General features: G+C 46.1%; 1 protein-coding gene across 14 annotated transcripts in view; it reads left to right on the top strand.

Annotated features, from left to right (window-relative positions):
• The first annotated feature begins 931 nt into the window (after nucleotides 1–931).
• Fam193b (family with sequence similarity 193 member B) overlaps nucleotides 932–21,338 on the top strand; it is a 35,516-nt gene continuing 15,109 nt past the window's right edge. For 2 of the 14 annotated variants that reach the window (XM_057787167.1, XM_057787165.1), the window contains exons 1-4: nucleotides 933–1,427; nucleotides 16,748–16,990; nucleotides 18,536–18,767; nucleotides 19,736–20,123. In XM_057787167.1, coding sequence (XP_057643150.1) covers nucleotides 1,218–1,427; nucleotides 16,748–16,990; nucleotides 18,536–18,767; nucleotides 19,736–20,123 — 1,073 coding nt within the window. In that variant the 5' untranslated portion in view covers nucleotides 933–1,217. Of the gene's footprint in view, nucleotides 2,486–7,927; nucleotides 7,989–11,084; nucleotides 11,391–16,747; nucleotides 16,991–18,535; nucleotides 18,768–19,735; nucleotides 20,124–21,338 lie in introns of those variants that run through there. The other 12 variants (XM_057787175.1, XM_057787173.1, XM_057787170.1 and 9 more) reach the window with 11 other exon arrangements.

Below are 21,338 nucleotides of genomic sequence, written 5' to 3'. Positions count from 1 at the left end.
AGTTGGAGGACAGTCTGGTGTACAAAATGAATTTCAGGTCAAGGCAGCTACTTCATGAGACAGTGTTTCAAAGAGCCAGAAATAGGTCAGGAGAGATAGCTGGTGTATAAAAGCGCTTGCCATCAATCCTGATGGTCCTAAGAGCCACAGTATGGAGGGAAAGAACTGATGTCCTCTGACCTCCACATACATCCAAGCGGTGTTTACACACACACACACACACACACAAACACACGCACTTGAAACAATAAAATGAGATGCATAAAATATGATCATTTTTAAATTTTGATTTACTTCTTCGTAGTTAAAGTTCCAGATTCAGTCCTGGCTGATGCTATCAATATAAATTCCATATCTAACTACCAGGAAGTTTCAAAGTTCCACTGGTCAAAGCATAAAACAGACTTCACTTGAAACTTAAAAAAAAAAAAGTTTGTTCCATGTGCCTGTATGTTTCTCCCCCACAAAAATGAGTGGAGATGACATTTTAACAATTAAACACTTAACTGTTAAATATTTCTAATTCTCTAAGTGTCCTAATCGTTCCATTTCTTGTCACACTGGTCGTAATTATATATTTAAGTAACCACCTTTCCCACCACATTCAAGATTGAGCTGGGTCTGGGTACTCCCGAGCAAGAACGCGGGGACTTCCAGTGAATGACTCATTACAAGACGCACGTTTCCCTTGGTGTCCTTCACCTCAAGCTGACCACGAGGCTGGATGATATCTAGCAACCTTAGGTCGTCATCTTGCAGCCTCCACGTTGCTCCCTTGCAAAATGAGAATAATTCGTACCTGCCTCCAAGGGCTGCAGGGAGGAGCCAGGCGATGAGTGAGAAGGTATCGCAGCAGACATTAGTTAATCCACTCAACATTTAATGGTCCATTAAGCTACTAGGCCCACTATCACAGTGCCACAAGTGTTTCTCCGGCAGGTCGTAGCCTAGGACGTGTGCCCGGGGCAGAATCTCACCCCTGGGCTGGTCTCCGACGGAACGCCGGGTAGTGGCCTTATTAAAAATGGCGCAGGAGGCTTCAGTGGCGAGTGCGGCGGCGCGGACTCGGCGTGCCCTCTGACCTGCTGGCAGCGGGCGGGGAGGGGTGCCGGGTGCCGCCATATTGGCTGTTGTCCTGTGAGGGGAGCGGCGGCGGAGAAGGCGGCGGCGGCGGCGCGAGGGGAGCCAGCGAGCGGCGGAGCAGCGCGGAAGGCGGCATGACGCGGAGGCGGAGCAGGCCGAGCGGCGGCGCGGGCCGGCGGGAGCGGGCGCGGGCCGCGGGGTTGCAGAAGCCCCAGGCGCCCGAGCCGCAGCCGCCGCCGAGCCTGGAAGCGGGAGCGGGTGCAGGGCCCCCGGAGGCGCCTGCCGAGCGGGATCGCGACAGCCCCAGGGAGGAGGACGAGCCCAAGCTGACTCCAGGCCCTCAGGTAGGAACGAGCAAGACGACTCCGACTGCTCGGCTGCTTTCACCTCCCCGGAGCGGGAGCGGGAGTGGGAGTGGGGCGGGATTGGGCATGGACACGCTATCGGGCTGGGGCCAGATCCCACGTCCGGAGCAGAAGCTTTCAGTCCCCTTGCCGGGAATGGAGGCTGGACCCCTCTCCAGAATCAAAGCTCAGCCAACCCTCTTGCGACCCGTGTTCAGCCCCTACTCCGGAGCTAAACGTTCTGGCCATCCGGGCCGCTGGGACTGGCGTAGGTCCTGAGACCACAGCCCGATTGTCTGCCCCCCACTTCCCTTCGGACCCATCCGATTCCCCCGGCCCCTAAGAGATCATCTCAGGGCGCTGGAACCTCGGGGCTGCAGCCTGGGTGCGCCCCCACTCCCGCCCCCAGCAGCTTCGTTCCTCTCCCAGCACTGTCTGCAGCCACTACCCTCAACAGCTGTACCTCTGCATCTGCCTTCTGGGACCTCCCCCCTTTCCCCACCCAGTAGAACAGTTGGAGCAGACAGGCAGGCTGCCCCAAAGACTGTTAGAACAACTCCGCCAAGGAGGAAACCCTTGTTCTCCTCCCTACCTCCTGTCCCGTAGGGTGTCCCCCACTGTCCGCCCCCGCCCCTCGCCAGGCCCCTAGTTTCTGAATCCTGTGAGAGTTAAGGGTATACCGGAGGATTCTCAAGCTTCCAGCTTGCCACCTGGAAGGTCACTTTCTTTTGAGCGAGAGAGAGAACAAGAGAGGCGGGGGCGGCGTGGGCCACAGTTGCTCAGGGAGGGTTGTGGCACCCGGGGCTGGGTGGCTTGCCCTAAGCTTGCTCTGACAAAAGAGTTTTGAGTTGGTTTTTTGGCTGAGCCTGCCGAGGAAGGCAGGCCCCTGCAGGAGTCTTGGAGGGTCGGATGCAGCGCCCGGATGAGGATGAGGCGTGGCGGAAGATGCGTTTGGCTCTGCAGACACTGCATCGGGCAGCAGGGGACTCTGGGAGGCTGGTGCAGCCTGAAGGCATGGCTCTTGACAGCTTTCTAGTAGAATCTCTGGAATTGTGCATGTGAGTGGGGATGCCATTTGGGGTACCATTCCTGGAAAGCTTTCCCTGACCTTCCCAGTTACACCAAGTGCCCTCTGTGTCCACAGCCCTCTTTGCTCCCCTCTGGTGGCACCACTCCTTCTGGGATGAAACTTGTTGGTGTGTCTGTCCCACGCACTGAACTGTAAACACAAGGGCCTCAAGGATGCCATGTTTGTGATCCTCGGTCCCTATCACAGGCTTTGCCTTTACACAGTAGCACTCAGTAGATGACTAGAAGGAGAATCAGCCCAGAGTCTGTGCCTAGTGCAACCCAGTTTTGATGCTGGCCTCCTTTGTGTCTCCTATCACGGTGAGAAGATTTTTAATTAATGAAAATGCCACAGCTTCTTGAATGTCAGAGCCTCCCCATCATCCTGCCTTGTAGCCTAGTCAAATAAGACTAAGAAGGTAGACTCCGCCTCTGCTGGGTCTAGCTTTCAGCCAAATGGGTCACTTCCCCTTCTAACCTATTGTGACCACCCCCTACCAAAAGTGCTGTTAACTAGAAGAGAGGGCAGTGAAGCTGTCTGTTGTCCTCTTTCGTTCCCAACAGATAGAGAATACTTCAAGCTACTGCCCCATAGAGAGGCCAGAAAGTTGGGATAGTGTCTTAACATTCAGTTTTATTGAAATACAGCTTTCCCTAAAGTTACAGCCTTTATTAATTCTTCTGATCCAGGTTTTTATAGATTCTTATCTACTCATTCCTTTATTCCTGCCAGGCTGTTGATCCGCCTTCCTTCTAACCTTCCCAGCTCTCCTGTTTCTCCTCAGCATCTAGCACTAATACAACGTGTTAACCTCTAATACAGTTCTTTGTCTGCTTCCCTATGTAACTTGTAGAATGCAAGAGACTTGTCAATCACTATCAGATCCCTGTTCCTAGTGATTAACAAACATTAGTAAACAAACTAGAGGTATGACTGCAATTACTGTGTTTTTCAGACGGAGAAACAGAAACCGACAGCAATTAAATATTTACATAAATGATTCCCACTTAGAGATAGAAGGCAAAAATCCAACAAAAAATTCGATCTTACAGTCTCAAGGGAACTGGAACATCAGCAGATTGCTTTGATTTTGCCCCACTTTTTCCTGGGGTAGAGATGAGATTCAAGAAACAGTCTTTTGTGCCCTGTTCAAAAGTACCTGGTGTCAGGGTAGGGGTTGGTCATTGCTTCTTTGTTCACTGACATGACTTTCTTAAGAATCTTGGCTCCTGATCCCACTCACCTCTGTCTGGATATAGTGGATAAGGAGTGAAATTCAGTGTTAATATTACCTGCTGAACCAAATCCATGGGTGACAAATGAGACCACTTCCAGTCCATAGACTTATTCGAAGTCCCAAACTCATACACTGTTTTATTTTTGTTTGTAATCTTAATGTAAGCTGATATTCTGAAGCAAATGTGTGGCAAGGTGTGGTGATTTGTGCCTGGAGTTCTAGCACTTGGGAGGCTGAGATAGGAGGATAGCTTTGACTTAAAGCTAGCCTGGGCTACACAGGAAGTTGCAGGCCAGCCTAGGCTACATCTCCTGTGTCAGTAGCAATAAGGAAAAGATTTTTCATGCTTGCACTTGTTCCTCTTAAAACCCTAGAGTCTTGGTGAGCTGAACCCATGTCTCTCCAAGCAGTCATCTGTAGTGTCTAAGCGACACATGCTTCCCTCAGGTAGCCTGTGCTCCAGCCTCTGGGCTCTTCCCATGCCTCTTTATTCATTTTCATGACCTGTACACTTTTAGATACAAGCCCTTAAGTTATTTGGGATCCCAAAAGTCCTTTCAGTTGTTCTAGCTCACTAAATCTGGCCTGTTCACCCAAATTCCCCAACCCTTTTACTTCAAGATAAAGCTTAAACAGGTGCTGCCTTACCAGCCAGCAAAGCATGGTAGTAAGGTAGAGACGGGTCACCTCTGAAAACCTAGAAGCAGTCCAAGGTGGCTAGTTTACTGACATAAGATCAACCCCGCTTTTCCTCCTGCTTCGTGTTTTAGAGCTGGTTTCTTCCCTGTTTGAGCCTCATCAACAGAATGTGAAGCAGCCTCTTGTGCAGTCTCTTCTGGGTGACAGGAGCTGCACCGAGTGGCCAAAGCCAGCTTTAGCATTCCTTCTACCTGCTGATTGTAGTCTCACACCATTCATCTTGTAGCCTGTTTGTGTGTTAGCACCCAGGAGGCTTGCTCAGGAGATTGGGTGGGCGGTAGTGAGCTCATTCTATCCTCTCCCCCTTGGCTCTCTGCAGCACCCTGGGACAGTCAGTTTAGTGGAAAGGGCCTCCAGAGACCTGGTTCTTCCACTGCTCAGAGTAAATCTGTTCCCTTGAGAAACTGGCCGGGTGATCAGTCAGTATCTTTATTGAAACCATTTCTTTGTGTTTAATTCACTCAGCAAGCTTCAAAATGATCTCTGTAACCAGGACCATTGTTTGAGGCTCACAGAAGGTCAAGGTAGTTCCTATCCTCAGAACCTTCCCCTGCTGGCTCAGGCCTATACCACGTTCATGGCCAGTGGGAGGAAGTGATATGAGGGCTAACCCTGCTATCTAGGTCTTTGTAAGCCAGAAAAGACTCTCAGTGCAAAAATGTCAAAGGCTTGCCCATTCAGTTTTTTAAAAAAGTAATTTCCTTAAACTGTCTCAGAGTTACTAGTTTAGTGTCTGCTAATAGACAGATGATTAAGGTCATAACACCTTCACTTCCTGTTTCTACAGTTCTTTAGAGCAGGGACCGTTTTAATTAAATCATGTTAGGGTATCTGTTATATCAGTGTGATCTTTATTGCTCAAAATATGATTGTTACAACCTCACCATTCCATTTAGTCTGCCAACACTGAGTGACCCCACAATGCCAGACTCTGGGCTAATTGCAAAATCAGAAGTGAGTGAAACCTGGTTCCTGTCTTCAAGGAGCTTATATTGTATAGTAACTGCTGCGGTACCAGAGAAGGCGCTGTGTCGGCTGCCTTTGAATAAAGGCTCAAGTCCTACATCCCCTTAAGTGGCCTTTGGAAGCATTTCAGCCCTCGTGGTTTGTTTATCCCTTTATAAAAATGACAGTAAATCCAGGTTTACTGGGTTAATGTTAGGAACCAACAATTCCTATCTGTCAAGCACTTAACACAATTGTAGCTATAATTGTAGGTGCTTGTTATCTGGGATCCCAAAACATGGTAACCCAGGGAAAGCTGAGGCAGAGAAGCTCTTCAGAGCCTGTCTTCATGATCAAATATTTCCAGAAAGTAAGGTGGGGAAACGAGGTTGCGTCTACAACAGTGGTTCTCAGCCTTCCTAATACTGCAGCCCTTTAATACAGGTCCTCATGTTGAAGTGACTTCCAACCATAAAAATATTTTTGTTGCTATTTTATAACTAATTTTGCTAGTTACGAATCATAATGTAAATATCTGCTATGTAGGATATCTGATATTCACACCCTATGAAAGGAGTTCTCCCCAAAGGAGTCACAATCCATGGGTTGAGAATCACATTTGGAGAGCAGGAAGAGTAAGGCTAATGCTCCACTCAAGTGGTTTGGGCATCGAGGAGTCAATGAAGTGTGTTAAGCAGGAGGGCAGACTTGATGTGGTAAACCCTCTGTGATACTGTGTGACAAAGTGATTCTCTCTCTGGTCCATGTCTCCCTCATGCTAGCCCTAACTAATGTCCAGATCCTGTGTTCTTTGTTCAGCCCCATCCCAGACCTCCCCAGCTAGGGCTGGAGCCCACCCAGGATCCATTTTTGGATTGTTCTAGGAAATGCTAAGTATGGCTGGATCTGGGAGCTGCTAACTTGAGGAAGCCTAGCATTGTGGGGTTTTTTTGTTTTATTTTTTAAAGGGCTGGAGGCTTGAGGATATAGCTCAATAGTAGAAAACTTGCCTAAGTTTAAGGCCTTGGGTTTGGTCCTTAACATCACTTAAAAAAACTAAAACAGGGACTGGAGACTTGGCTTGGGGGTTAAAAACAAACACTACTCTTCCAGAGAACCTGGATTCAATTCTCAGCATTCACATGGTGGCTCACAACCATCTGTAACACCAGTTCCAGGGAATCTAGCACTTTCTTTTGGCTTCCGTGGGCACCAGACACACATCTAGGCAAAACATATGTTGCAAGGAGAGCGGGTGTCCTCCGGCTGCCCATCTAGCTCTGTCGGTAGAGCATGAGACTCTTAATCTCAGGGTCGTGGGTTCAAGCCCCACGTTGGGCACCAGGTGTGCTGGGAGTTATGGAGGTCAGACGCTTAAAAGAAATCCCACACTAGCTCAGAAATAAGAAATAGGCATTTATTAAGGGGTAAACTCACAAATCAGAATTCTCCACTTGACCGGTTGAATCATGCGACCCAAAGGAGCAGCTGACCGGCACGGCACGGAGCAAGGGGAATGAGTGAGGAGGGGTGTGAGAAGTGGTGCACGTGCTCGGCTTCCCTGTGATTGTAAGAGAGGCCATGCCCCAGTAGGCGGGCTAATACAAGCTATAATATTTCCTGCAACATTCATATGCTCATGTACACACAGAAAGAAACTGCCTTCCTCCACTTCTTCAATTGTTGACTTATTAATAATATTCATCTGCTAGTTTCCCATTGTATATTAGCCTACTGTGTGCCTCTGCTGAATAATTGGAATACAATGATTCTTGAAACACTTTGTCCTTGGAAATCCCATGGTATTGTAGAGATGACAGGTATTGTGAGCTACAGCCATGCATGGTGGTTCCTGCCTGTAATCCCAGCACTTGAGGCAGAGGCAGGTGGATTTCTGTTAGTTTGAGGCCAGCCAGAGCTACATAATAGGACCCTGTTTTTTTGTTTTGTTTGTTTGTTTATTTAAAATAAGAGATCACCTCTGTTTTAAAGAAATACGAAAGAGCATAGGGCAATCCAGAACAGAGCCCCGTTCATTCTGACCATGTACTTGGAGGATTTGAGGAAAAAAGAGGCGGTGCATTGTGTAACTGGGGAGGGGAGTATTTAATGGTCCTTCACAGGCAGGTAAGAACTAAGGAAAGGCAAGCTTGTGTACTAGGAAGGGTTGAAGTTGTCACTTCTATATCATTCTTATCGTTTACAGTAGGTGACTGTTAGCTGAGTAGCAAGAGGGACATGCTGCAGTTTCATAAGCCGTCTATCTCCCTTTTCTCCAGCCAAAGCTCTTGGCTCCCTTTTTGACCACCCTCCTTAGAATGAAAGTAGGTATTTCTGTTCTGAAAAGGGGGTGGGGAAACTAAGGCAGGAAAAGGGGCTAGAGGAACTGCAAACACTAAAAGTCTTTATTAGGAAATGAGGGCCATGTTGTATAACACGGGGGTTCAAAATGCCTTGAAGGTCACTGTTTAGTCCTCTGTCCTGTGCTTCAAGTAATCCATTTGGTTTGGGTAAGTCTCACTTAGTAAGTTTCCCTGTCATTTCTTCCAGGGCAGAAGAGGAAAGAAACTAACGGGTATTGAGCACCTACTGTGTGCCAGACCCAGGCCAGGTACTTTACATAATTTATTTCCTTCTGTCCTCACAACTCTGTGAAGTGTGGTGTTATTCCCATTTCATAAATCGAGAAACCTGAGACTCAGAGAATTTGAATTGTGCTCCGAAATACTGAAAATGGCGAAACAGTGATTTGAACTTAGAACCATGTCTCCAAAGTTCATGCTCTTCCCTGTGAGAGACCTGTCCTGGAGTTAAGGGTAGTAAAGCAGCATTGACCCAAGGATTCAGTTGGGCCTACTCTTGGCTACTTGTTTTGAAGCAGCTCGAGTGGATTGGATAGGCTTCTAGGGTCGCTAGGGTCGCTAGGGTCGCAGACGCAGCCCTACTGCTCTGTCCTTACTCAGCTTGTACAACCAAGGAAGGTTTTCTACCAGTTGACCGCACAGCATGAAGCTGTTTTCTGTCTCCTGGAAGGGCCACACCTGGGTAAGAATTGCAGTAAAAATTCCAAACCACTGAGGTGGGGTTTGCTCAGCCTCCAGAGCATGAACTGCAGCGCAGCTCTGATTTCTAGAATTCTGAGTCTTAGCTCTGGTTGCCATCTTATCAGAGCCATGCCTTCAGCATAACATTTCAGTAAAGGGACTAGGGTTGCCGTTTTAAATTCCATTCTTGATCTTAAATAGTTGAGACATTGAGCTGAAAGGGCATTAAAATTCCATTTATTTAATACCTGCTATGTAACAGGCAGCAAGTCATATGTGGTTTCTGAACATATGTAAATGGTCAATAGCAGTTCGTACCGCAGGAATATGACACATTGTGACAGGTACCATCCTAGAATTCCCTTAACTTAGCTTAGTACACAATTCCCTTGACCTTTGACTTGGGTCTTACAGGATGCTAGGAATTTACCAAGGGCTTTTCCAGTGTGTAGCACAGTGGTTGACATAGAAATTTCAGCTGTTATTGTCATCTACTTTGCCTTGGTGTTTGGTATCTTGAGAGGAGAGTACTCTCATGGGCTATTTCAGAATAGAATTTGGAAGCTGTTGCAGGGCAGCTGGATAGATACAGCTGTATCTTGGGAAATCTGGTGCAAACATATATGAACTCTTGGGACTGGGAGGAGACTAGGCTAATGTTGAAAATCAGTCTAGCTTCATAACAGATTATGGCACCTGCTGGTCTGTTGATCAGGGTTATTTTCTGACACTTGCCAAACTGTGGACAGAAAGGCCAACGTGAAAAACTGAGTCATGCCCCAAAAGCTGTCCGGATACACCACAAGCCATATAATTGTTGACAAGGATTATTACCTAGTACATAGTAGGTCCTGGGTTTGATCTCCAGTACTGGAAAAAATAATAATGTTACCACATTAACATGAATTGCAGTTTTTATTAAAAATAATTATTTGGGGGACAGTGAGATGGCCCAGCAAGTAAAGGCATTTACTGCTAAGCCTGAGGACCTGAGCTCAATCCCTGGGACCTACATGGTGGAAGGAGAGGAGGACACGTGGAAGTTATCCTCTGATGTCCACAGACATGGTACAGTGTATGTGCCCCTGTGCACGTATACTCATATATACAATAATAAGTGTGCTATTTTTAAAAATAATAATATATTTATTTTTATACATTGAATAGAAAATGTTCCTGTTCTAATTTTGGCAAACTTTTTAATAAAGTAAACCTGGGGAAGGAGGCTTGCTGTGTAAGTGTGAGAATCAGAATTTGAATCCTCAACACTTGAATGAAAAGCTACTATAGTCATATGTACTTGTAACCCCAACCAGAGCTGGAGGTGGCAATATGTGAAGACAAGAGGATTGCTGAAGCTTCCTGGCCCACCAGCCAGTTTAGCCAAAAATGACTAGCTTCAGATTCAGTAAGAGAACCAAGCTCAAGGATACAGGCAGAGAGTAGTAGTGGTTACACACATCCACACTCTCCTACACACACACACACACACACACACAGAGAGAGAGAGAGAATAAAGCTGGATTCTCAGGTTAGAGATGGAGTTCAGATGGGAGAGTGCTTACTTAGCCTGCACAAAGCCATGAGTTGGTTTTTGTATTCATTTTACATTAAAAATTTTATTGTCTGGGCCTGGAGAGATGGCTCAGAGGTTAAGAGCACTGACTGTTCTTCCAGAGGTCCTGAGTTCAATTCCCAGCAACTACATGCTGGCTCACACCCGTCTGTAGTGAGATCTGGTGTTCTCTTCTGGCAGCATGCATGCAGAACACTGTATACATAATAAATCTTTAAAAAAAATCCATGGTTGTACATAACTTTAATTGAAGAGGGGCATGAATCTTTGATTTTGAGGACAGCCTGGTCTACATAGTGAGTCCCAGACCAGCCAAAGCTGCATGGTAAAACCCTGTCTCCAAACAAAAGTAAAAAAATAATATGAGCTGGGTGATGATGGTGCATACCTTTAATCCCAGCACTCAGGAAGCAGAGGCTGATGGATCTCTGTGAGTTCTAGGTCTGCCTGGTCTACAGAGTGAGTTCCAAGACAGCCAGGGTTACACAGAGAAACCTTACCTTGTCTCAGAAAAAAAAAAAAAAAAGAATAAAATAATATCTGTTGTGCATCTACATTTTAGATAGATCCTTTCCAGTAATAATTCTGTGAAATCATGCTTTAGTCGTTTGGAAAGTGAATTTCATTTATCATGCCAAAAAAGTAACATTTACTAATGACACATTGATTTCCTCAGACAAGTATTGAAACACTCTAAAACTCATGGTAAGTGAAACAAGTTTTCCAGAATTCCCAGTTGTTTTGTTTTGGTTTTTGTTCTTAAGATAGATTCTCACTCTGTAGCCCAGGCTGGCCACAAATTCATGGTGATCCTCCTGCCTCACCTTTCTGAAGTGCTGGAACTAGATGTATGAGCCACCATGCCTAACTTTCAAACTTGAATTTTTGCTTGAAAGCTTGAATTTTTATCATTGGCCACAAATACTTGACTGTATTTCTTGAAGTAATAGACTTGTTTTGTTTATATATTTATTTTTGAGACAATATTTGTTAATACTCATGTCTGAATAACAAAGACATTCTTTCAAGTTAAAACTGGTATTACATGAAGAAAAACAACAACTTTCCCTTTGATCTGCTTATCCAGGAACTGCTGGTTGCCTTAGCTTACTGCTTCTTGAACGAAGCTGGTAAGGGAGCAGAGACACTGGTTCCAGTGGTTCCACATCCCAGCTTCCTCTGCTCTGCTCTGGGGATGTGCGCACTATAGCAGGATTCCCTGTGAGCAGCCCCACTCTACAGAGATTCTGGCTTCACTTGAAGAGTGAGACCATTATGCTGAAGTCTTTTGACAAGACATAAAACCAACAGAACCACTAGAATTTTTCCTTCTTCGTGTTTTGCTTAAGACTAAACAAACCTATACCCCAGAGACTCTGAAATTTAATCTAAGGTGAGTGGGAACAATTAGTTTCTGCTCAGGGATTCTGGGTCTAAGACTTAGTTCCATAAGCCTTTGTGAAGAAAAAAATGCTGAGTGTTTTCGTCCACTTGATGACCATGTTTTGTTCAGGGATGACAATAGAAGCTTTGAGAACAGCAAGTTGAAAGCCTAGGTTCACTGATTCAAGGCATAAGGGACCGTGTTTGCCAAAATTTAGAAAAATAACAGGAGATTGCAGTCAGAAGAACCCCTAACCAAAAGCTTTTCTCAGCCATAGCATTGATTAGAAGGACCTGTAGCATTTCTAGGTCTTGGGATTCTTATCACCCTTAGCAGTTAAAGCAGAGTTGTGGGGCCAGCAAGAGGGCTCAGCGGAAAAGATTTATGGATTCCTGGACCCACATAGTAGAAAGAGTCTGACCCTGAAAGTTGGTCTCCAGCCTTCAGCCATGTGCATGCACACACACACACACACACACACTGAATGTAATTTAAAATTTAAAGTTGGAAAGGTGGCATGGTGGTTAAGAGTGTGTACTGCTCTTGCAGAGGACCTGAGTTTGATTCCTAGCTCCCACGTTAGGGTGACTCACAACTGCCTATAATTATCTCTAGTACCTCTGGCTTCCAAAAGCACTTGTAAACATACATATAATTAAAGATAATAAAATAAATATTTAAAAAATAAATAAAAATTAAAGCAGAGATGAAAATATCAGAGACAGGTATGGTGGCACACACCTGTAGTTGTAGCACTCAGGAGGCTGAGACAAGAAAATTGTGAATTGACACCCACCTTGGGTTTTTCTAGACAAGGATTTCTCTTGTGTAGCCCTGGCTGTCTTGGAACTTGCTTTGTAGACCAGCCAGGCCTCAAATTCAGAGATCTGTCTACCTTGGCCTCTCAAGTGCTGAGATTAAAGGTGTGTGCCACCACACCCGGCTGAGATCTTTTCTTTTTTTTTTTTTTTTGTTTTTTTTTTTCAAGACAGGGTTTCTCTGTGGTTTTGGAGCCTGTCCTGGAACTAGCTCTTGTAGACCAGGCTGGTCTCGAACTCACAGAGATCCGCCTGCCTCTGCCTCCCGAGTGCTGGGATTGAGATCTTTTCTTAAAACAAGAAAAGAAACAGAAAATCTCCTCACCCCATAGCACATTGGGGCTTTGGGGGCAACCACTCCAAATTGCATGGTCCTGAAAAGTATACTAAACTTAAGAGAGCACTGTGGATAGCTAGTCCCTAGTGTAGACTCGTTAGGAACAAAACATCCAAAGAGCCTAGTTTATAAATTGAGTACTTACTGTCTTGATCCCTTTAGCTGAATGTTTTTTTTCTATTCTCACTTAGCCCTCTGGGCAACTCTGGGCAATGCAGATGGTGTCCCTGCTTCAGTTAAAGCTTAATTAGCTTTCCATGTCCGCTTCTTCTTTACTAGGAAAGACAGCCTGCCCTATAGAGTGACTTTCATTAATGGCTAGTTCATTTATTTTGTGGCTTAATTTAGCGCTACAAGGAGTCACATTGTTTCCTTTGCTGGGAGCACACTGTAATCATTGAAGACTGCAGGCTCCCATTTTTTTCCCTGTTTGAAATTGGAACCACACAGGTAGAAGGGTAGAGAGGTGAGGACCTACCTGCTCTATAGCAAGCACTTCTCAGGGATGGTCTCACCAAGGCAAGCTATGATGCCGTGAGGATACTTCACAGATCTGCCGCACTCTGCTGCACTGTCTGTACCCAAAATGAAGCTGGGCGTGGTGGCACAAGCTTTTAATCCCAGCACTTGGGAATGCAGGAGGATCTGTGAGTTTGAGGGCAGCCTGGTCTGCATAGTGAGCTACATAGAGAGACCCTGTCTCCAAATGAAAGAAAAAAAAAAGACAGGAAAATAAATGAAATAGCACAGTGTCCTGGATGGGCACAGGGCAGAGAGAAAAATAAATGAAATAGCACAGTGTCCTGGATGGGCATAGGGCAGAGAGGTGGTTATAAGAGAACTCTCTTAGATTGTCTAGAGCGTGTGGATTTGTGTGGGGCCTTTAAGGGAAATGGAGATAAAAGGCTCTTAAGTAGAAGACTCTTTAGCAAAGGGAGAGGTAGGTAGGTAAGTGCAGAGTATTTCAGGGACTTAAGCTTTTGATGTTGTGGAGTTAAAAGCAGAAGTTAAGATGTTTAATAGAAACCAGGCATAGAAGTTTATGACTAATCCTAGCACTTAGACAGCTGAAGCAGGAGGATTGTTACAAGGGCAGCCTTGACTACAGTGTCAGATCTGTCGGTCCCCAACCCTCCTCCCACACACAAAAGCAATACCAAACAAGTCATCTTGCATTCATTGTATATGACAAGCTCTTATTCGTGTAAAATTCAGTGACTACATAACTGTTTCCTTAGTCCCTGTCATGGGGCTCGTGCTGCCTGTTTAGCTCTTTATCATACTCCGTTCTCAAAGCTGACCTTGTAAGTTAGGACTTAATCCCAAGTTAGATGAGCAGAGGAGTGGGTAGGACTGGCCAGTATCGTCCAGCTTTAAGTGATGGAGTGATGGTAGCTCAGGATGACTAGCAAAGCCAGTGTCCCCTGTACCACAGCACACCCACAGTTACTCTGGCAACAGTCACATTTGTCACATGCTCAGATTATAAGAATTCCATGTTTGGTTTTGAAAGAATATAGAAAACATTTTTTTAAAATGTATGTGTATGAATGTTTTACCTGCATGTATGACTGTGCACCATGTACATGCCTGGTGAGAGCAGAGGCCAGAAGAGGACATTGGGCACCCTGGAAATGGAATTAAGAGATGATTGTGAGCGTCCATGTTGGTGCTGGGAATCAATCCCAAGTGCCCCGGAAGAGCAGCCAGCGCTCTTAGCTGTTGCCATCTGTCCAGCCCTGAGAGATCTCTGAGAAGGCAGTCTTTGTACTGTGGGGTATTCATTGTGCAATTGAATTATTGTTCAAAACCATTAATTAGCCAGCATGATAACACATGCGTTCAGTCTCAGCATTTGGAAAGAAGAGGCATGTGGATCTCTGAGTTCAAGACCAGTCTGACCTACATAGTGACTTCCAGACCACGCTTGGGCTACATAGACCCTATCTCCAGAAAAGAAATAGAAAAGAAAGCCTCACAAAAACCCAACATTTTTAAAAACCCTGTTTGTTCTACTTTATAGACTGTAAAAATATTTAAATACATAGGACCTGGTTTTGATCTCTAGCACTGAGAGAGAAAAGATTTATTTAAAGAAGATTTTCATTCTTTTCAAAGTATTTTTCATGGCCAGACATGCTGGCTCATGCCCATAATCCCAGCACTTAGGAGTAGATGCAGGAAGATGAAGACTTCAAAATCACCCTTTGATACATGATGAGTTCAAAGCCAGCCTGAACTTCATGAGACCCTGTCTCTAAAACTAAAACAAAGAAGAAAACCCAGCAACAACAACCCATGTAATGATTTTAGGATGCTCACGCCCAGGTGAGACAAGAGCTGTTGTGAAGCTCTCCCATCCTGCTGCTGCCTGTGGCACTCTTGCTGTTCACTGGGAACAAAGTCCCGCTTCTACCTGTACTGACTACAACTCACCTGACAGCTTTGAGAAATGCCCTAGGTATTGTTCTCAGAAAGTGCCCGTTTGGGGCCTGTGAGATGGCTTAACAACTACAGGAGCCTACTGCCAAGCTTGACAGCCTGAGTTCAACCCCCAGGATTCACATGGTGGAAGGAGAGCAACTTCAGCAACTTGTTCTCTGAACTCTACACGGGTGCCCAAATGTGCACACACATACACACAACATATAAATATTCGCATTAAAAAAGTCCTCTTTTGCCTTAATTTCTCAAATCATTTTCCTCCATCATCCTTCCATGCTTGTGGGATGGCAGATGAGTTAACATTAAGCAGCTGCCTTGTACACCAAGACAGCCTCTTGGCAAAGTGTTTCAACTTTGTCTTTTATAGATTCTACTGTAAAATGTCTTCTCTGGCAGTCTTTTCCATATCCCTTTCACTTCCCTAGTGTTTCATTATGCTCCTGGTGTCACTTCTGGTTCCTTTCTTTTTTGAGAAACCAGGGACTCAGGTTAGTGTGATGGCAGCATGGCAGACTTAAGGATCTTCTGATGCCAACTCCTTGTGAGAAGGTGATGTCACATGAAACAGCAGTGGCACACCTTACAGACACATTACCTAGTGGAGGGTAAATCTGAAAGTTATGCAGAGTTGTGAAGCAAACCACCATGCAACCTAGTGGCTTAAAACAGTACCATTTACTATCCTGAGTCTACTGCTTGGTGGGTATTGCTGCTGCTCTTAGAAGACCTGATTGCAGCTGGGCTCACTCACAGATCTCATCAGCTGACTCCCCTTTTCTCCAAGTCCTTCCTATGGGACAGGAGTCTGGCCATTCCCTCATGGTATGGCAGAGGCACAAACAAGATCATGGCAGGCCTTCCATGCAAAGATACAAGAAGTACATGGACTATTCAGATTGGTGCTGTCAACATAGCCGCAGGAAGTGACGGGGCCATGTGCAGTATCAGTGGAAGGAGACTAGAGTTGGAAAATAGAGGAAAACCATTAATTGGGGCTATAAATATAATTAGGTTCCCAGTTAGGACCCCGATATGAAAAGAAACTTTCAAACTTAGATGACTGAATCACATTTGTGTAGGGGAAGAAATAGATCAAGTAATGATCTGAGCTATGGCCTGTAGCATTCTACACAGCTCTGCAAGGTGGGTAGGAAGCAGAGCTCAGAGAAGTTAAATAACTTGCTCAAGGTCGTCGGCTGATCCAGGGTGAGGCTGAGATGAAATTGTACGTCTGTCTGGCTTGGAGTCTCGGTTCTTTTCAGCACCCTTACTAAGAAGAGAAGAGCACCAGGGTCTGTCTTCCTGCTTGTTTACCATGTCTACAAGCCCATCTCTAAAATCCCACTGCAGTCCAGAAACCACATGTCTGTTGTCCTTCCAGGTGTGGACTAGTCTATAGCCTGCGTAGACCTGTGGCCCTTCCTAGGTAATTCAGAGATGGAGAAGCCACTTCTCTTTATTCTTTGATATTGAGGACATCTGAGCATGAGTTTTGGAGTCAGATTTACTGGGATTCAACCATGCACTAGCTCTGTAACCTTGGGCAACTCATTTAACTTCTTGAAATCTGTTTCTTCATCTTAAAAAAATGGGAATAAGAACACCTTGTTTGCAGAGCTGTTACAAGGACTAAAGCTAAATTATGTTTATAAAGTGCCTATCCCAGTGCCTGGCACGTAATAAGTGGTGTTATGAATACTGTTAGCATCATTTCTAAGGACAGCCTTTCCCCCTCCTGGGAACCCCTGTGTCTGTGTGTTGGACAGGTTCCCCCCACCTCCAGTCAATCTGTGCAGACTTGTTGCCTGCTGTGTCACCGCGAGCGCAAAGGCTGGGAAGAAGGCCCTTCACAAAATGGACTGGTGTTGCAGGGTGAGAAGCTGCCCCCTGACTTCATGCCAAAGCTCGTGAAGAACCTCCTAGGCGAGATGCCTCTATGGGTCTGCCAGAGTTGCCGAAAAAGCATGGAGGAAGATGAAAGGCAGACAGGTCGAGAACATGCAGTGGCGGTAGGTAACAGCTGACAGGTGACCCCTGAATGCAGGGCTGCTTCCTTCCAGGAAGTCAGGCTGTTTCCCCTGACCTCAGGAAGCTCTGTCCAAGCTGCTGTGAGAAATCATCCGGCTGCAATAGCATTTGCAAGTTGGTTTAGACCTGAGGGAAGAAGACTTGGGCCTGTCAGTGATGTAGGTAGATCTTGATCCTATGCTGTCACCTGCTGCTGATACTGTCAGCCCTGAGGCTGTTTGGAAGGCCACCACTATGACAAAGATGAGTCAGAGGGTCTGAGATGTGCCTCAGTCTGAAGACATCAGTAATAGCTAGGAGCTGTGGAAGACTGGCATTTGTGAGCCATGTCAACCAGACTTCTTGCTTTCCTTCCCTGTAGACTTTCATTTACTCAGAATCAATTCATTTTCAAGGCTCTTTGCTTGTGGCTGGAAATGTAGCTCAGTGGTAGAATGTTTGTCTTGTGTGTGCAAAGCTCTGGACTCACTTCTTAGTGCTGGGAATAAAAAAGAAAGGAGGGTCAGGAGGATGTCGATGGAGCAGGGCCAGGGAGATGTCATTGCTAATGCATCAAACACCTGCCACACAAGCTTGAGGACCTAAGTGTGAGTCCTCAGAACCCAGAGAAGGTCACATGTGATAGTGCATGTCTTTAATCCCCATGCTCCTGCAGTAAAGTTAGAAGTGGAGACAGAATACTCTTTGGAAGTTGGTTGGCCAGCTTCTTGCTTATACAATGACAAACCAACAAGGAGACCCTGTTTAAAACAAGGTGGAAGGTGAGGACCTGCATCCAAGGTTGCCCTCTAACCTCCACTTGTACACTGTGACACGTGTGCACGTGTACTTACACATGTATGAACACACATCATACACATACACAGGTATTCATCATAAACTGAAGAAAGGGCTTGGTGTGGTGGCACTCTCCTTTAGTTCTGGCGCTTGGAAGGCAGGGGCAGGCAGATCCCTACATAGTGGGTTCCAGGACAACCAGGGCTACATAGAGACTAGAAATAAAAATAAAAAATAAATGAAAGACTCAGGCTAAAGATGGTTAAGAGCTCTGGGGTTTTGATTCTCAGCACCCAGATGGTGGCTCATTAAACTGCTATAATTCCAGTCCTAGGGGATCGGATGCCTTCTGGCCTCTGTCTGCATATGGTGCACAGACATACATTCAGGCAAACACATAAAATAAAAATAAAGTCTCAAAAATTTTAAAAATAAATGGAAGGAGAAGGGGGATGGAGGAGCATGAGTGCTAAACCACACTGTGATTCATGACCTTTCGTCTTGTTGGCAGCCCTCATACTCACAAACGGCCCATGTTTATAGACAGGCTTTGCCCCACGAGAAGCTCTTTACCCGCTATCCACACAGCCATGGAACTGAGAACACGGTAGTCCCTTCCAAGTACTTGCTTGGCCCTTGATTATAACCCAGTGTGACTTGTGCTTATTGGTTCAGTCATAACCTGAGGGCCTTAAGGAGCAGGTCAGTTCCACGGTTTGACCATGAGCCTTTTTCTTTCTCCTTTTCAGATTTCCTTGTCACATACACCCTGCAAATCACAGTCTTGTGGGGGTGACTCTCATTCATCCTCGTCCTCTTCTTCATCATCCTCATCTTCCTCCTCTTCCTGCCATGGCAACTCAGGGGACTGGGATCCCAGCTCGTTCCTGTCAGCACATAAGCTCTCAGGCCTCTGGAATCCCCCACACTCCAGCGGGGCTGTGCCAGGTGGCTCACTTGGTAGCCCTCCTGCCATCCCTGGTGAGTCTTTAAACTTCGGAAAGTACTGGGCCCCTCTGTAAATAGCCATTTGCCTCTCTACTTTGACCCAGTCAGTAAGTAAACATGGACCTGTTCTGATGGCAACAGGGACAACCTAGACCTTGACTATCTCTGGAAGATCTGCAAGACTGTGGAGTTAGAAAATGCTGCCCACAAGGGGGAAAATGCCCTCATGCTGTCATTGCCTTAACATTGGGCCCAGGAGAAGTCCTCATACATACTTCCTAGGGAAAGCCCTAGGAAGTGAGATTTAGATCATCTACACCTGCCCTCTGTACCATTGACAACCTGAGCCACCCCTGCTTCTTGGCTTTCCACACCTTGTCTACCTTAGGGATAGCTGTAGAGCACTGTATTTAACCACAGGAGACTGGCAGGTGGCATGCAGGCTACAGGAGTCTTATAAACTCAATACTAATGCTCAGAGACACAGAAGGAAAATTTGGATTGTTACTGTCATAATTCTTAATGGAGGATGGAGTTCTTCAAAATGGTGCTGTTCTAAAGTTATGTAACTTGAATGCATAACTCCAGTTATCTTGGTCCATGATGGAGTCACCAGAGCTTTTTCCTACTTCAGTCAGAGATCTGTAGCCTCCCAGGAGTCAGGTGTACATACCTTGGCTGCTCTGGTCTACGTGGCTCAGAGGCAGATCCAAGGTTGCTGTAGCTTTCTTTCTCAGGCCTAAGGAATGCCTAAGAAGAGGTAGCTCCTAGAGGAACCCAGAGAAACAGCAGAGATATCCTCTGTTCACTCCACAGCTGAGCCACAGCCTCCTTGGCTTGGGATTCTCAAACTTGTCCAACAGACCTGCTATCCATGTCCTCTTCAGGGGCCTTATGCTGAGAGACTATGCCCTCTGGTCACAGTAAGCAGGATGATGTGGCAGTGAGCCTATGGGCTTTCCTTCCCAGGTCTGACCCCTTTTTCTCCCCTCCACCTACAGGTGAGGCTTTCCCTGTCTCGGAGCACCACCAGCACTCAGACCTCACTGCTCCCCCTAACAGCCCTACCGGCCATCCCCCACATCCAGCATCTCTGATTCCTTCTCACCCCGGCTCCTTCAGCTCACCGTCCCACCCACATGTGTTGCCCTCCACCCCAGAAGCACCTTTCCCTGCCCAGGCTTCAGAGTGCCCTGTGGCTACTGCCACTGCCACCCACCCCCCAGGGCCTTGTCAGAGCCCCCATCTGCCCTCCACCAGCATGCCACTCCTGAAGATGCCTCCACCATTCTCTGGGTGCAACCACCCCTGCAGCGGGCACTGCGGTGGGCACTGCGGTGGGCCTCTCCTCCCACCACCGAGCTCGCAGCCACTCCCTAGCACTCACAGGTAAGTGAGTGTCGTGAAAGGCACCACTCTGTACTCACTGGAGCCAGGAGCTATGGAAACTTGCCAAGAACACTGTTAGGATGGAAATCCGAGTACGGATTGGGCTGGAAGAAGTAGCTCAGCGCTAGAGCACACTCTTAGCGTGCATGATGTCCTGTGCTCAACCTTGGCGCCAAATTCTATAAATTCTAAATTAAGGATTTTTTTCATTATAATTTAAGTTTTGGACAATTCAGGTGTAAAAAAGAAAAGGGTCTTCACAACCTAAAGAGAAACTTCTATAACTAACTGGCCTGTTTTCTTGAAAATATTTTGGTATATAAATGACACAATTAGCTCTATATTTGATAAATACTTTATGTAGCAATTTTTTATTTTCTTCATTTTGAGACAGGTTCTTTCTCCCGCCCCGCCCCCCCCTCCCCCCCCCCCCCCGACAGGTTTCTCTGTCCTAGTTGTCCTGGAACTTGATTTGTAGACCAGGCTGGCCTCAAACTAGAGATCTGCCTGCCTCTGCCTCCAGAGTGTTGGGATTAAAGGTGTGTGCCACCACCACCTGGCCGTGAGACAGTTACTTGCTGTGCAGCCCAAGATAGCCTCTAACTTGTGATTCTCCTGCCCTAGCCTTCTGCTGCTGGGATTACAGGTGTTTCTTACCACCACTGGCCTGCATAGCAACACTTCTTAAATATCATGAGTATTTTCCTAACTAAGACTTAAGTATCTATGGTTTGGGGGTTTTGTTTGTTTGTGGGTTTTTTGTTTATTTCTTTGTTGTTTTGGGGGGTGTTTTGTTTTGGTTTTTGGGGTTTTCTTGTTATTTTTTTTAGTGTTTTAAGACAGGATTTCTCTATAAACCTGGCCATCCAGGAATTACTCCATAGATCAGACTGGCCTCAAACTCAGCTCCATCTGTCTCTGTCTCCTGAGTCTGGGATTAAAGGCATGCACCACCATGCCTGACTCATCCAAACTTTTTCTCCCTCTGATATAGAGTTTCTCTGTGTAGTCCTGGCTGTGCTGCAACTTTGTAGACCAGACTGGCCTTGAGCTCAGATCCACCTGCCTCTGCCTCCTGAGTGCTGGGATTAAAGGTGTGTGCTGCCACCACCTGGCTTTCATTTCCAAATTTTTAACCAAGAAAAATACTGTTGTGATAAGCGTCTTAAGCCTGTGTTTGAATAGATTTGGGCCCTGTAGAGCCCTAGGAGCTCT

This window comes from Chionomys nivalis, chromosome 13 (genome assembly GCF_950005125.1).
Source record: "Chionomys nivalis chromosome 13, mChiNiv1.1, whole genome shotgun sequence".
Lineage (NCBI taxonomy): Eukaryota > Metazoa > Chordata > Mammalia > Rodentia > Cricetidae > Chionomys > Chionomys nivalis.
This window is presented reverse-complemented; position numbering and strand designations above follow the sequence as displayed.